The sequence below is a fragment of the Sciurus carolinensis genome, chromosome 2 (genome assembly GCF_902686445.1).
Source record: "Sciurus carolinensis chromosome 2, mSciCar1.2, whole genome shotgun sequence".
NCBI lineage: Eukaryota > Metazoa > Chordata > Mammalia > Rodentia > Sciuridae > Sciurus > Sciurus carolinensis.
In genome coordinates this window covers 196,723,325-196,736,378 of record NC_062214.1, presented here as the reverse complement: position 1 = coordinate 196,736,378, position 13,054 = coordinate 196,723,325, and the positions used below count along the sequence as shown (strand labels likewise).

General features: G+C 44.7%; 1 protein-coding gene across 5 annotated transcripts in view; it reads right to left on the bottom strand.

Annotated features, from left to right (window-relative positions):
* Window positions 1-13,054, bottom strand: part of Ppp2r5c (protein phosphatase 2 regulatory subunit B'gamma) — a 132,017-nt gene that overhangs the window by 108,268 nt on the left and 10,695 nt on the right. For 4 of the 5 annotated variants that reach the window (XM_047539856.1, XM_047539857.1, XM_047539858.1 and 1 more), the window contains exon 3: window positions 5,932-6,094. In XM_047539856.1, the coding sequence (XP_047395812.1) occupies window positions 5,932-6,094 (163 nt within the window). Of the gene's footprint in view, window positions 1-5,931; window positions 6,095-13,054 lie in introns of those variants that run through there. The other variant, XM_047539860.1, reaches the window with a different exon arrangement.

Sequence of the window (13,054 nt, the reverse complement as noted above, 5' to 3'; positions counted from 1 at the left end):
ATATTACTGAGCCATAAAAAGAATGAAATCCTGTTATTTATGGCAACATGGACAAAACGTCAAGACATTATATTAAGTGAAATAAATCAGACAGAAAAACAAATGCATCATGTTCTCACAATATGTGAAAGCTAAAAATGCTGATCTTAGAGAAAGGGAGAACAGAATTGTTCCTAGAGGCTGGGAAGGGCAGGATTGGGGGATGGAGAGAGGCTAGAAAATGGGCCCCAAAATACAATTAGGTTTGAGGAATAAGTTCTAGTATTCCAGAGCATAGCAGAGTGATTAATTTACAAAAATGTACATTTCAAAATAACTAGAAGAGTGGAATCAGAAAGTTATTAACACAAAGACATAATAATTTCATGTGTTAAATTTGCAGGGTGTGTTAAATTTGCAGTGTGTGAAATTGCAGGGTCTCCACAATTTAGAGACCGTGGCTCAAATGATCACACTTATCCCATAAATACTGCCATTACTGTGTCAATTAAAACAAAACAACACAAAGAAACTCTTGTCCCTTGAAGTTGCTACAGCTAACTTGAAAATCAGTAAAGAAAAGGAAAGTATTAATAACTTTATAAGAAAAAAACCACATATTGTACAATCTTAAATCTAGAGACAGAAAGCAGAGAAATGGTCGCCTGCGGCGGGGGCTGGGAGTGGGTGCTGATGGCAAATGAGCAGGAGGTGACTCTGGGAGGATGATGGAAATGTTCCAGAGCTGGGCTGGGCTGTGGCTCAGGGGCAGAGCACTTCCCTGGCATGTGTGAGGCACTGTGTTCTATACTCAGCACCAGATGAAAATAAGTACAATAAAGGTATTCTGTTCATCTACAACTAAATATAAAACAAAAATTAAAATTAAAAAAGAAGTGCCATTTAAAAATAATAAAAAAAACCTTAAAAAAAAAAAAAAAAAAGCAATGTTCCAGAACTGGAGTGTGTAACGGATGCACAGCTCTACCCGTGGAATAAGACACCTTTCCACTCACAATGGTATGTAAATTATGCCTCAATAAAACTCTAAGAAAGTCTATGACTTGAAAAATTAAAAAAGAAATTGAGGGACAGAGCTGACATTATTCTCGGAGGAATACGTGGCTTTAAATTCCTTTATTATTTAAAAGCAAACTAAAAATAAGTGAATTTGACTTAATAAATGAGAAGGATAAAAGATAAAGGATAATTAAAGATAAAAGTGGAGATGAAAGATGCTAAACATAAACAAATAGCTGAAATAATAAACAAACTCCTAAAGAGAAATAATGACCACAGAGGTAGAAAAAAGAAATTAAAAGATTCATTAAGCTGGGAGCTGTGGCACAGGCTGTGATTCCAGCTACTTGGAAGGCTGAGGCAGGAGGATCCCAAGTTTGAGGCCAGCCTCTTTAAGTTAGAGATGTCTCAAAATGGAATAAAAATGAGGTGGGGATATAGCTCAGTGATGGAGCACTACTTTAGCAGGCATGAGGCCCCAGACTTATCCCATAACCACAGAAAGATTTGTTAAGCAGTATCATGTACTAGTAACCACATGACCCACTCTAAATTAACCCACTATGGAAGGAAGCTACAGATTATCACAGAGAAAAGCACTCAGCCTAGCTGAGTTCTAGGGCAACTTTTTAACTTTATTTCATGAACACAATTTTATTATTCTGAAGTCCAGGTGCATCAATCCTGGTCATGAGATGGTAGCGTGAGGGAGCTGGGTGGAAGACTTCTGTGGACCACCTTCAGGAAAGATCAGAGTCCCAATGTCAATGCATCTAGGTTTGATGAGACATAATTGTATAAAAAGGAAGGAAACTACACATTAGCTTCAAGCAGTAAATATTGTTTTTCTTACATTTTTATTGGTGCACTAATGGTGGGATATGTTGTTACATATATACTCTTACATGTGCACAATATAACAATATATAATTATGCTAAGAAGTATTTTTAATGTACGAACATCCAAAGTAAGAGAGCCATTGGACCTTCATCACATGAATAATCACTTAGTGGAAATACATCATATTTTTGCAGACTGCTGAAAAAAACAAAGTTTTAAGTTTACTTTTTCCAAGGATGCTGCAATATATTTTAATTATTTTTATCCAGGAGCAAGGGCAATTACTACTTGGATAAAATAACTACTTGTAATTGAAAATATACCCAAAGGTGTTCCAACTCCTTGTCTTTTGAATTTCTGATCCTTGAACTGGAGCGTCTCTATCATCTTTGGTTGTCTTTTTGTTTCTCCCCGATTTTGTGTTTGAAAGTCAAGGGAAATAATTCAGGAAATAAGCTTCTTTGGCAAAGCTTTAAGAAACCACACACACTATTCTATTGCAGAAGTGTGCTGTCAATCCTACAAACTCATAAACTCAAGATTTACATCTCTTGAGAATTCACCGAGGACTTTATTCTCAAAGGAAAACACACACCCAGTACCTCTCATTCCCAAATGCACCCACACTATAGGATAATCACTCAAACCCATATTAGGGGACAGGGCCACTACAATGGAGATTTAATGTGGATTGCACAACTCTTCAAGACAAAAGCTGTGCTATTTTGCCTTGCCTGCTTGATTTTGCCAGTCATGTTATAAAATGCAAAGAACCCATAAAACAGCATGAGATGAAAAAAACCAATATATAATTGGGCCAATTATCACTCCCCTGCACTTCTTCCCTCCTCCAGTCACCTTCCTCTGTTCTATTCATCTCCCTTGTATTTTTCATGAGATCCCCTCCCCTCCTTTTTCCTCTCTAGCTTCCACATGAGAGAAAACATGTGACCCTTGACCTTCTGAGTTTGACTTATTTCACCCAACATAATGTTCTCAAGTTCCATCCATTTTCCTGCAATTGACATCATTTCATTTTTCTTCATGGCTGAATAAAGCTCCATTGTGTACACAGAACATTTTCTTTATCCAGTCATCTGCTCATGGACACCTGGGCTGCTTCCATGCTTTGGCTACTGTGACTGGTGCTGCTATAAACAAGGATATGCATGTACCACTGTAGTGTAATGATAAATACTGAGGAGTGGCATAGCTGATCATATGGTGGTTCCATGCCTACTCTTTTGAGGAACCTCCATACTGATTTCCACAGTGGTTGAACTAATTTGCAATCCCACCAACAGTGTGAAAGAGTTGTTTTTCTCCACTTCCTCTCCAGCACTTATTATAAAAGCAAAGATTAAGAAAATTAAGTAAACGGAATCAGGCAATGTATAAAAATAATAATATGCTGGAGCAAAGTTGAGGTTTATTCCAATAAAGATCATGCAAAACCAAAAAGATCTATCAACACGGCAATCACAACACTGTATTAACATCTTACAGAGAAAAATCATACAGCATTTAATCTGGTTCAGCAGCAGCATATGCGCCAGCTTGCACAGCCAGCCAGGGCTATGCTGGTGTAGATCCTGGATACCAGTCACCCAATAAAGACCATTTCTCAGAACCAAGAGCCACGTTCACTTTATATGTGGCGATCCTAAAACTATTCACCAAAATGTCAGAAACAGGATGCTTGCTATCACCTACTACCTGTGCTTAACTGGTCCTGGTTAGTGTTAGAATAAAATTAGAATTACCAGCATATATTGGTATAAATGCTAGAAGAGAGCCAGGAGTAGTGGCACACTCTGTAATCCCAGCTACTTGGGAGGCTGAAGCAAGAGGATTGCAACTTTGCAGCCAGCCTGGGTAACTCAATGAGATACAGTCTCAAAATAAAATAAAATAGAGGGCTGGGGATGTAGCTCACAAGTGGTAGAGAACTTGCTTAGCATGTGCAAGGCCCTGTGTGAAATTCCCAGTACTGGGGGTGAAAAAAGGAACAGAGATAAAAGACCACTGACAGGGCTCTGAGGGCTATGTAAGCAGACTCCAGTAAAAGACTTACTAAAATTAATAAGAAAATACAGTATGGTGATGGCAAAAGGAAACACTTAAAAACCAATTGTTTTCAAGAACTTAACAAGAATCAATCCAGAGGAGAAATGGAAAAAATAAATTCAGTCTAAGAATGACAAAAATTACAAAGTATTTAGAAATAAATTTAATGAAAAGGTAGAGGCCTAACAAAAAACAAGACTCAGAAAAATGGGTCTTTTTCTAGAAGGGGAAAAAGTATCAATCTTACCCAAATTAATAGAGAACTTTAAGGTAATGCCAATAAATTCTGATTTTTTTTCTGAACCAGACAGTATTACTTTAGGTTCTATACCTTTCTCAGTTGTTCTAGAACAGCTAGAAAGAATTATCGAGTGAGCCCAGTGAGGTCTTGATCAGTGCAAAATGATCCTGGACATGGGCAGACCACGCAGTTCACACTCTTGCAGAGCCATGAAGACTCAGGTGTCAACGGAAGAACACTGTGTGACAGGTGTAATCAGAAAAGGAAGAAGTGGGCTTGAGAGCAGGAAGCAGGAGCAGAGCAAGAGAGGCGTGTGCAGAGACTCCTGCAGACGTGAAGGAGGGCTGCAAGCACTTGAGCCTAACTGTACCTGCCCAGGCTCTAATCTGTGAGAGAGAGGGGCAGAGCACACACCCAATGTGCTGGGTGGGACAGGGTTGGGCGGGGCTTGGTGGGTGAAGGGTCAGTAATAGCCAGCCTTGTCATCCAGACATCCAAGGCGTTCTGACCCTGGACCTCCTGAGGCCACTGAAGGAAGGAGTCCCCCCCACACAGTTCTTTTGCTAAGTCACCATTGGGATGCTGAGTCCCAGAACACAGGGGTTCAGTTTTGTTTAATGCTGTGCCCTAGTATCAGAACAGGGCCTGCTTTTCTAAGTGTCCAGCACACACTTGCTGAATGGGAATAAGCAGCACCAGAAAGGCATGGACTGTTTGGGAAGGGGAAGACTCATCAGAAACAATGTAGTGAGCTTACTACCAACCACCAAGGTGAAGTGAATAAAGCCAACACAAGCTATGCAGAATGCAGCGAGTTCAGAACCCGGGTTTCAGCAGGCAAATGACAAGAAATGCATGCATAAAATCTACTTGCCCACCTCCACCCATCCACTCACTCACTCACAAACTCACCTATCCCTGTACCTACTCCCCTCAATCCCTGCACATCCGCATGGAGCTCCTGCTATGCCCCATGGTGTGAACCATCCAGCTCAGTGAAGATTAACTGTAAAAGGCCCATTAATACAACTTGAGGTACGAAAAACAGCCAGTGTTTTCTTTATTTGGTGTACCAGCTTTTATATTAGCAAATATCAAGGTTTTCAAAGGTCCCCCCCCTCTTTTTTTTTTTTTAACTTAGGGTCCTTACCTCACTTCCTTGATAAGATTTTCAATATCTCAACCTCAAAATCTGAAGGAAACTCTTAGGAATTGAGCACCTTCAAATGGGAAGAGGCAGCTGTGCCATTTGGGGGGAAATTTCAAGTGCAGTACCCTTTCCCTGACTGAGCTCATAGGAGCCCTGTTGGAGGTGATCTCCAAATGGTTCACAACAAAGCAAGCCCATGGAGTATCGCAGCTACTTCTTTATTTCTTTAATACTAAGAGGAAGAGGTTCTACTATAACTCTTATAACTACCCTACTTGTAGAAACTCCTTTCTGAACTGCTACAGTTCAAAGACCAACAAAAGGGAATTATTTACATGAAAAACTGTCTAGCTCTCTTGAAACTACTATGAAAAGATGTGAAGTTTTTCCTTTTTAGTGTAGAATACTTACATTAGTTATTGGATTTTTATCTTAATAGCTCTGGAACTTATTTTGTTAGTTGAGTAAATAAGTTAATGGCATTCAATTTAAGAAAAAAAAAAACTCAAATGAGAAGAAAAGGTGATCCCAAGAAATACAGACACAGCAAAGGAATAAGAAGCAGCAAACTATCAAAATATTTCTTCTCCAAGTAGTGAAAAATTTAACCGTTAAAAGACAAATAAATATTACCTTTTAATGATGGTAGTTTTTGCAGTTCTCTGTTATTGCTGGCATTAAACCGAGAAGAATTCTGCCGCTTGTCTTTTTTCACAATGGGCTGAGGGGCTGGTACCTTTATTTTAGAAGATGTTGAAGACTGGACAGAAACAAGGCTGTTCTTTCTGCTGGAACTCTGCTTTCCAAATAAAAACAGAACAATGAATACATAAAAGAGCTGTGCTCATGGGACAAATAAAATACAGAAAAAACACACAAACCCTCAAGTCTTGCTCCGGGACAGTGTTCTCTGCTCTGCTGCAGACATGAATCTCTGGAGCTGCTGGAGCAGGCTCATGAATCCCACCTCCAGTGATGCTGGACTTTCAGAGGCTCACGAGATGCCTCACTTCTTTCCCTCTTTCCTTCCTTCCTTCTTTTCTCCTCTCTCTCTCTCTCTCTCTCTCTTTTTTAAAACAGTACTGGGCATGGAACTACTGAGCTACACCCCCCGCCCTTTTCTAAACTTTCTACTTTGAGACAGGATCTCACTAAGGAATTTGCGATCCTCCTGTCTCAGGCCTGCACCACCATTTCCAGCTCTGGGAGGGAGGCAGAGGGTTGGGAAGGCAATCAGATGGTGGAAGCAGAGGCCAGAGTCAGAGAGAGCTGAAGACTGCAGAGGGACCACAAGCCCCTATACAGGCAGCCTCTAGAATCTGGAAAGGTCTAGGAGACAGATTCTCCTCTGGAGTTTCCAGAGGCAGCAGAGCTCTGCCCATCTCCCTTTCAGACTTCAGATCCCCATAACTATAAGGTGTAAGTTTGTGCTCCTGTAAGCCATTCCGTTCATGGCCATGTGTAACAGAAGCAACGGGAAGTGAACACAATCCAGGACCTCCTAAGAGGACAAGTTTCCCTGCCAGCCCCCTCGCTAGGCTGCAGAAAGGTGCTCCCCTGGAGCCCAGAACTGTTCTTCCTCCTGGCTTTGCTCCTACTCTCCCACTCATCTCCAGATGGCATCACAACCGCAAGGGTCATGCCACCCATGAGGCTGGCCTGCAACACACCAGGAAACACTGGTGCAGAGTGGAGGACAGTCAGAGGGAACATGCAGCAGAGCCACCCACAAAGGTCTAGAGGACTGTGTTCTCCACTGTGACCCTGGGCTCCCATCGGGAGGGCTCTCTGGTCAAAGACCAGCTGAGGTGGCAGACCACGGTTTGTTGCCACCATCACCAAGCAGTTTGTTGCCCATTAGAACTTACACAACATATTCGCTGTGCCCCACCTGTCTGCCCAAAGCAGCGGAGCTCATTTCTGCCCAGATGTACTTTACAAAAGTTATCAAGCTCTGACCTAGAGCCACAAACCAGCCAACCCAGTCCCCAGCTGTGCAGGGTCTCGGAGGGCAAGCATATCAACAGAGCCCCAAATGAATCTGTTTTTTTTTTTTTTTTTTTTTTTTTTTTTTTTTTTTTTGTGGTGCTGGGGATCGAACTCAGAGCCCTGGGCTTGCGAGGCATGCACTCTACCAACTGAGCTATAAGCCCAGTCCTCTGTTCTCATTTTTGAAAAACATTTTCACTAAGCAGTAAGAGCTGCTTTATTTTTTAATAATTTACCTGAGAATAATAAAAGAGTTTTCGAAGATGAGACTGCCCAAAACAGCAGACAGAATTCTGAACTGGGAGTTCAGGCCTAGGTTACCTTCTCTCCCACAAACTGGTTTCTGGTCAAAATGCACTTTCTTGGTTTTGATCTTGACATCTGCTATGGTGTTTATGGTTTGTGTTCCCCTCAAAGGTTCATGTGATGGGAACTTGGTCCTCAGGGTGGTGGTACTGGCAGGTGCCGCGCGCCTTTAAAAAGCAGGGCCTACTGGGAGGTCCGTGAGTCATTGGGGGTGTGGCCTCAGGAGCGACTGTGGGACATTAATCTCTCTCTGTCCTGGGTTTGAAAGGAGACTGTTGGCTCTGACACACTCCCACCATCATTGTCTGCCATTTGGACCTCACCAGAACGAGCCGATGGCACCCTGCCTTTGAGCCTCCAAGTCTGGGAGCAAAATAAACGTCTTTTTCTTAGTAAAGATCCTACACATATTTCATTATAGTGACGAAGCCCAACTAATACAGCACCTGTCATTCTTTCTGTTGGATCATGAAAGAATAAATATGCTGTTTTAAAAACACCATCTATAATTTAACTCTTTCTCTGAATTCCCCCAGGTAAAACTTAACTGCTTAGCTTTCTTGGGATGACCCAAGAAAAACCCTCGCATTTACTGCAAAGTCACAGAGCTGCTCCCAGGGCCTGCTCTTGTTTTAAATGGCAAACTGCATACATGTGTTCCAACAGATCATAAATTCTGCTTCCTTTTATTTTTCCATGAAGCTCAATTCAGTGCTATACAAATAATGACCTTGATAAACAATCAGTAGAAAGATAAATGCTGCTCCATAGTTGCTTCCTACCCCAACAGGAAAATAAACTGTGCATCTCATGTAAGACTGTGACCTGGGGATCTGGCTAACGCACAAAGCAGGAGTGAATCAAACACACAGGAAATGAAGGTCCTCACAGGGGAACAGGTTGAGACAAAATTTCTGATGTTTGAGGAATAAAGTCATCCCAGACTACAAGCCAACGGCTCCTTTCCCCTGGACCCTGCCATTCTCACCCCACTCTGGTCCCCCCCACAGCCTTCTCTCCGGAGGCAGCAGCGTGAACTTCCAGAAAAGAAAACTTGCTCCCATGCTCCAACTTTAACCCACGTGACGACTTCAGGTCCTTCTGGCTTCATGAAAGCTACCACCCTCTGCCTAGGCGTCACCCCACCACCTGTGCCTCTGTCCTCTTGCCCAGTGACTACTCTGGTTCTTTCAGGCCCCCACCCTCTGCCATGTTCAGACTGAGGTGGTTCCTCGCACTCTTCATAGGGCCCACATGGCACTGGAGGCACCGGTGTTGTGTCACATCACACTGTGGGACCTTTCAGCCCCAGCACATGGCACATTTACTTTGCTCTGTCAGTTATGAGGTAGATTCCTCTCTCCCTGACAAGGACCATGAGTCCCAAGAGGGCAGGGACTGTCTCTTACCTTCTCTCAGTCCTTTGGGACCCAGCAGCCAAAGAAGGCTCCTTGGAGGAAAGGAGCTGTGGGGGTACCCACAGGCTCAGCACTGTCAAGAGTCAAAGCAAAGAGAGGAGGACAAGCATGCACAGGCCACGGAGGCGCAGGAGCTCTCCGATGCAGTGGACAGACCAACCAGCCCAGGTCAGAAGGTCTGGCTGGGCAAAGGTGGAAGCAGATCTCAATTTCTAAAAGACCACCCACACTCTGGGGGACTGCGGGAGTGGGTGAAAGGACCCGTGGGAAGGCTTTGCCTTTTGGTGTAAGCTCATGGAAATGTGGCATATGGGACAGGCAGAGATATTAGGGTAAAATCAAGAAAGCTGGAGGACAGGGTGTCTGGGTGAAAAGAGAAAAGGGAGTCAGGGAAGACCCCCACTCTGTCTAACAGACAGGTGGACAGTGGACAAGCCAGTGAGATGGGAAGTAATAAGCTCAAGTGTGTAGTGTGCTGTCTCAAGTCCCTGGTGGCAACTCAAGGATGAGGAGCCCAAGTTTTTCAAGAACCAACTCTATTTTATTTTCCTTATTAACAAATCAGCAGCTGGATTTCTTTGCTTGCTTTCTCGGTTATGGCGGCTCTACCCTGCCCCAGAGACTCTTCTGCGTTCCTAGCACCCATGGACAGTGCCCAGGGCAGTGTGCCTGCCACCGGGTGGACACTCAGGAAATGCCGTCTGGGCTGGAGATGTAAATTTGGAAGTCAACAGTCCCTATGTGGTTCCTGAAGTCTGGGGCATGAACACCCGACAGAGGATGACAAAGGGAGAAAAGAGGCAGGAGACAGCCTGGGGGCAGAAGAGCACACTGCCAGCTGCGAGGCAGGAAGAAGCCTGGGGAGCCTAGCCCCTGAAGCCAGGCGAGAGAGCCTTTCAGGAAAGTGGATGTCGGCCCTGTCCAATGCCCTGAAATGGCCAAGCGCCTACCAGATTCGGCAGCACAGAGATCGCGGCAGACTGAGGTCGGTTTCCTGGAGTGGGCCCAGGAGAATCAACTGAGGACAAGGCAGGAGTCCACGAGGATTAGCAACATTTCTGAAAGAACTGATTAGAAAGGACAGAGGAGTTAGGGCACTGGAAGAAAGGGTCCAGGAGAAAGCCTGCAAGGATTTAGGGTGGGAAAGCTGGCTATGCCTGGATGCTGGGGGGATTGGGGCCCACAGGAAGGAGCTGCAGCTTAGAGAAGGGCTGCACAGGGAAGGCCTAGACCCAGGCCTGCAGGAAGAAGAGGGCAGGAGGGGAAAAGGATGGTCTGAGGCATGGACACTTGCCAGTGGTTTTGTGGAGAGGGGGCCGTTGGGGGAGGATTAGAGAAAAAGAACCATATGAAGCCGTCTGTCTAGAGTCACTGTAAAGAGGTGAAGGGAGGAGGCTGAGAGAGTGAGAAGGTCAGAGGGGATCACCTGGTGAGGACAAAGGGCAAGGTGCCTGGAGAAGTGAGTAGCTATGAGCAAGCAGCCCATCCTTACCCCTGGACATCAGGCCAACGCACACGCAAGGGCCAGTACCCAGAGGGAGCACTGCTCACACAGAATCTTCGCTATTTACCCTGCAAATATCTGTCCAGTGCACATCTGTGCTGGACCCTGCGAGTGACGCAGTGTGGCCCTGTCTTGGTGGTGTGGTAGCCTGGAGGGAGGCGGGGTGGGGGGACTCTGGGGAGCAGCTCTTCCAGAATGGCACACAACCTGCAGGCACTCCCATGCCCTGCTGTGTCCTTATTTCCCAAACAAGGACACTGAGATGCAGAGTGTGGGGTGATCGCCGGAGGCATATGGCGCCTGGTCTCCCCAGACTTGAACCCTTGGTGGACTTCACGTCCCAGGGTGATCCCAGCACTGCCTCAACACCTCCCACCTGACACCACGCGTTGGAACAATTCTGCTCTGCAGTCTTTCAAAATTCTCCCCTTCTGCAACTTGAAAACGGAAGGACCTAACTGCCACCACTTACATGCCAAGGACCATATGATATCATGTGACATGCCATTTAAGAAGTGTTTCCAGCCTCCATCTGATCAAGCCTCTATAGAATGGAAGAGAAGATGCCAAGCAGCCACAGGTTGCACTCTGCAGAGCACAGCGCAGGCAGGGGCAGGCTCTCTGCTGCAGCTGCTAACATCTGGCCAGGAAATCTTGTTTTTTGGGCTGCACTCTGCACTGTAGGTGGTTCATAGCATCCCGGCCCCTTCCCACAAGAAGCAAGCAGCCCCCTACCCCAAGTTGTGACAACCAAGAATGTCTCCAGACACTGCCAAACGCCCCATGGGGGGCAAAATCACACTTGGTTGAAAATCACATCCCTCAAACTTACGTGAACCATTTGATTTCTTCAACAACTAAACTTTGAGAAGAAGAAGAAGAAGGGAAAAAAAGGAATCTAGGCAGAGATATAGTAAGAGAAATTCTAGGCACATAACAGCCTCATGTAATATACACAGCTACAGAAGAAGGTAGCAGGGCAGCAGTGATTCCAATGTTCACTGTTACATTCTTGGTGTTTTTTTAGGTGTGATGATTGTGATTTGGTTTTAAGAGTCTAAAGGCATAGGAAATAAAAGCAAAAAGAGACAAATGGGATTACATCAAACTAAAAACTTCTGCACAGCAAGAGAAACATTAAACAGAAGAGCCAATCTACGGATGGGAGGAAATATTTGCCAAGTATCCATCCACATGGTATTAACATCCAGCATATGTAACAAAGTCAAAAAACAACGAAGAGCAAGAAATTCGATTAAAAATGGGTCAATGAGGCTGGGGGGATAGCTCAGTTGGTAGAGTGCTTGCCTTGCAAGCACAAGGCCCTGGGTTCAATCCCCAGCACCAAAAAAAAAAAAAAAAAAAAAAAAAAAGGGTCAATGACCCAACAGACTCTTCTCAAAAGAAGAAATACAAGTGGCCAACAAATACATGAAAATATTACAATGAGATAAGCATCTCACTCCAGTTAGAACAGCTATCACCAACCACCACCTCTACAACCACAGGTGCTGGTAAGAATCTGGAGAAAAGGGAACTCTTCTGTACTTGGTAAGAATGGAAACTACTGTCACCATTACGGAGGACAGTATGGCAGTTGGTCAATGAACTAAGAACCATTACATGATCCAGCAATCCTGCTTCTGGTATAAAGTTGAAGGAAATAAAATCAGCATACCTGAGAAATACCTGCATGCCCACATTAACTGTGGCACTGTTAACAATAATTTAAGATACAGTATCAGTCTAGGTACCTAAACGTATGAATGGATACAGAAAATATGTTATATACACAATGCATTATTATTCAGACATAAATAATACAACCCTGTCGTTTGCAACAACATGGAATGAAATGAGGACATTCAAAAAAGCCAGATATAGAAAGACAAGTACCACATGTTCTTCCACTTGTGGAAGTTAAAAAAAGCTGGCCTAAATGTAGAAGAGGGATGGCTAGAGGTGGATAAAGGGAGGCTGGAGGTGACCAGGACCCTGCTGCACATACTGAGGTATCATGCTGACCCCTTTCAGCACATATGGCCAAAGTGCGTAAAGAAAGACAGGGGTCCTGCTGAAGGATGCGGCATGACTGAGCTGAGCCTCAGTGTCTGAGCAGAGGAAGGGGCGGCAGGGAGGCTAGACCAGCAGTACCGCCAACCTCCTCACAAAGTCAAAGATGGTGACGAGCACCTGGGCATCTCTCGCACGTTTCCCTCCACTTTTGTGCATGTGAGAAACCTTTAGGCTCCTCTCAGGGTCGTCCCTCACCTCTGGACTAGACGACTGGGACGTAGCCACCCAGTCTTTGCTCAACTCTATGCTGCTACCAGACGTCCCCTGCTGAACCTTCCCTGCAGGCATGCCAGGTTGCACCGAGTTGTGAATGCTCTCTGAACACGTCCTGTTCCTTTTACGTGAAACACCGCCTCCCCTTCCGACTCTCCGGCCTCCTGTGAAAGCTTCTGAAACCTCGAGCCTCCCTCCTGGCTCCAATGCTGCTTCTGCTCAACGTCTCCCAGCTCCTCACAGGAGTCAG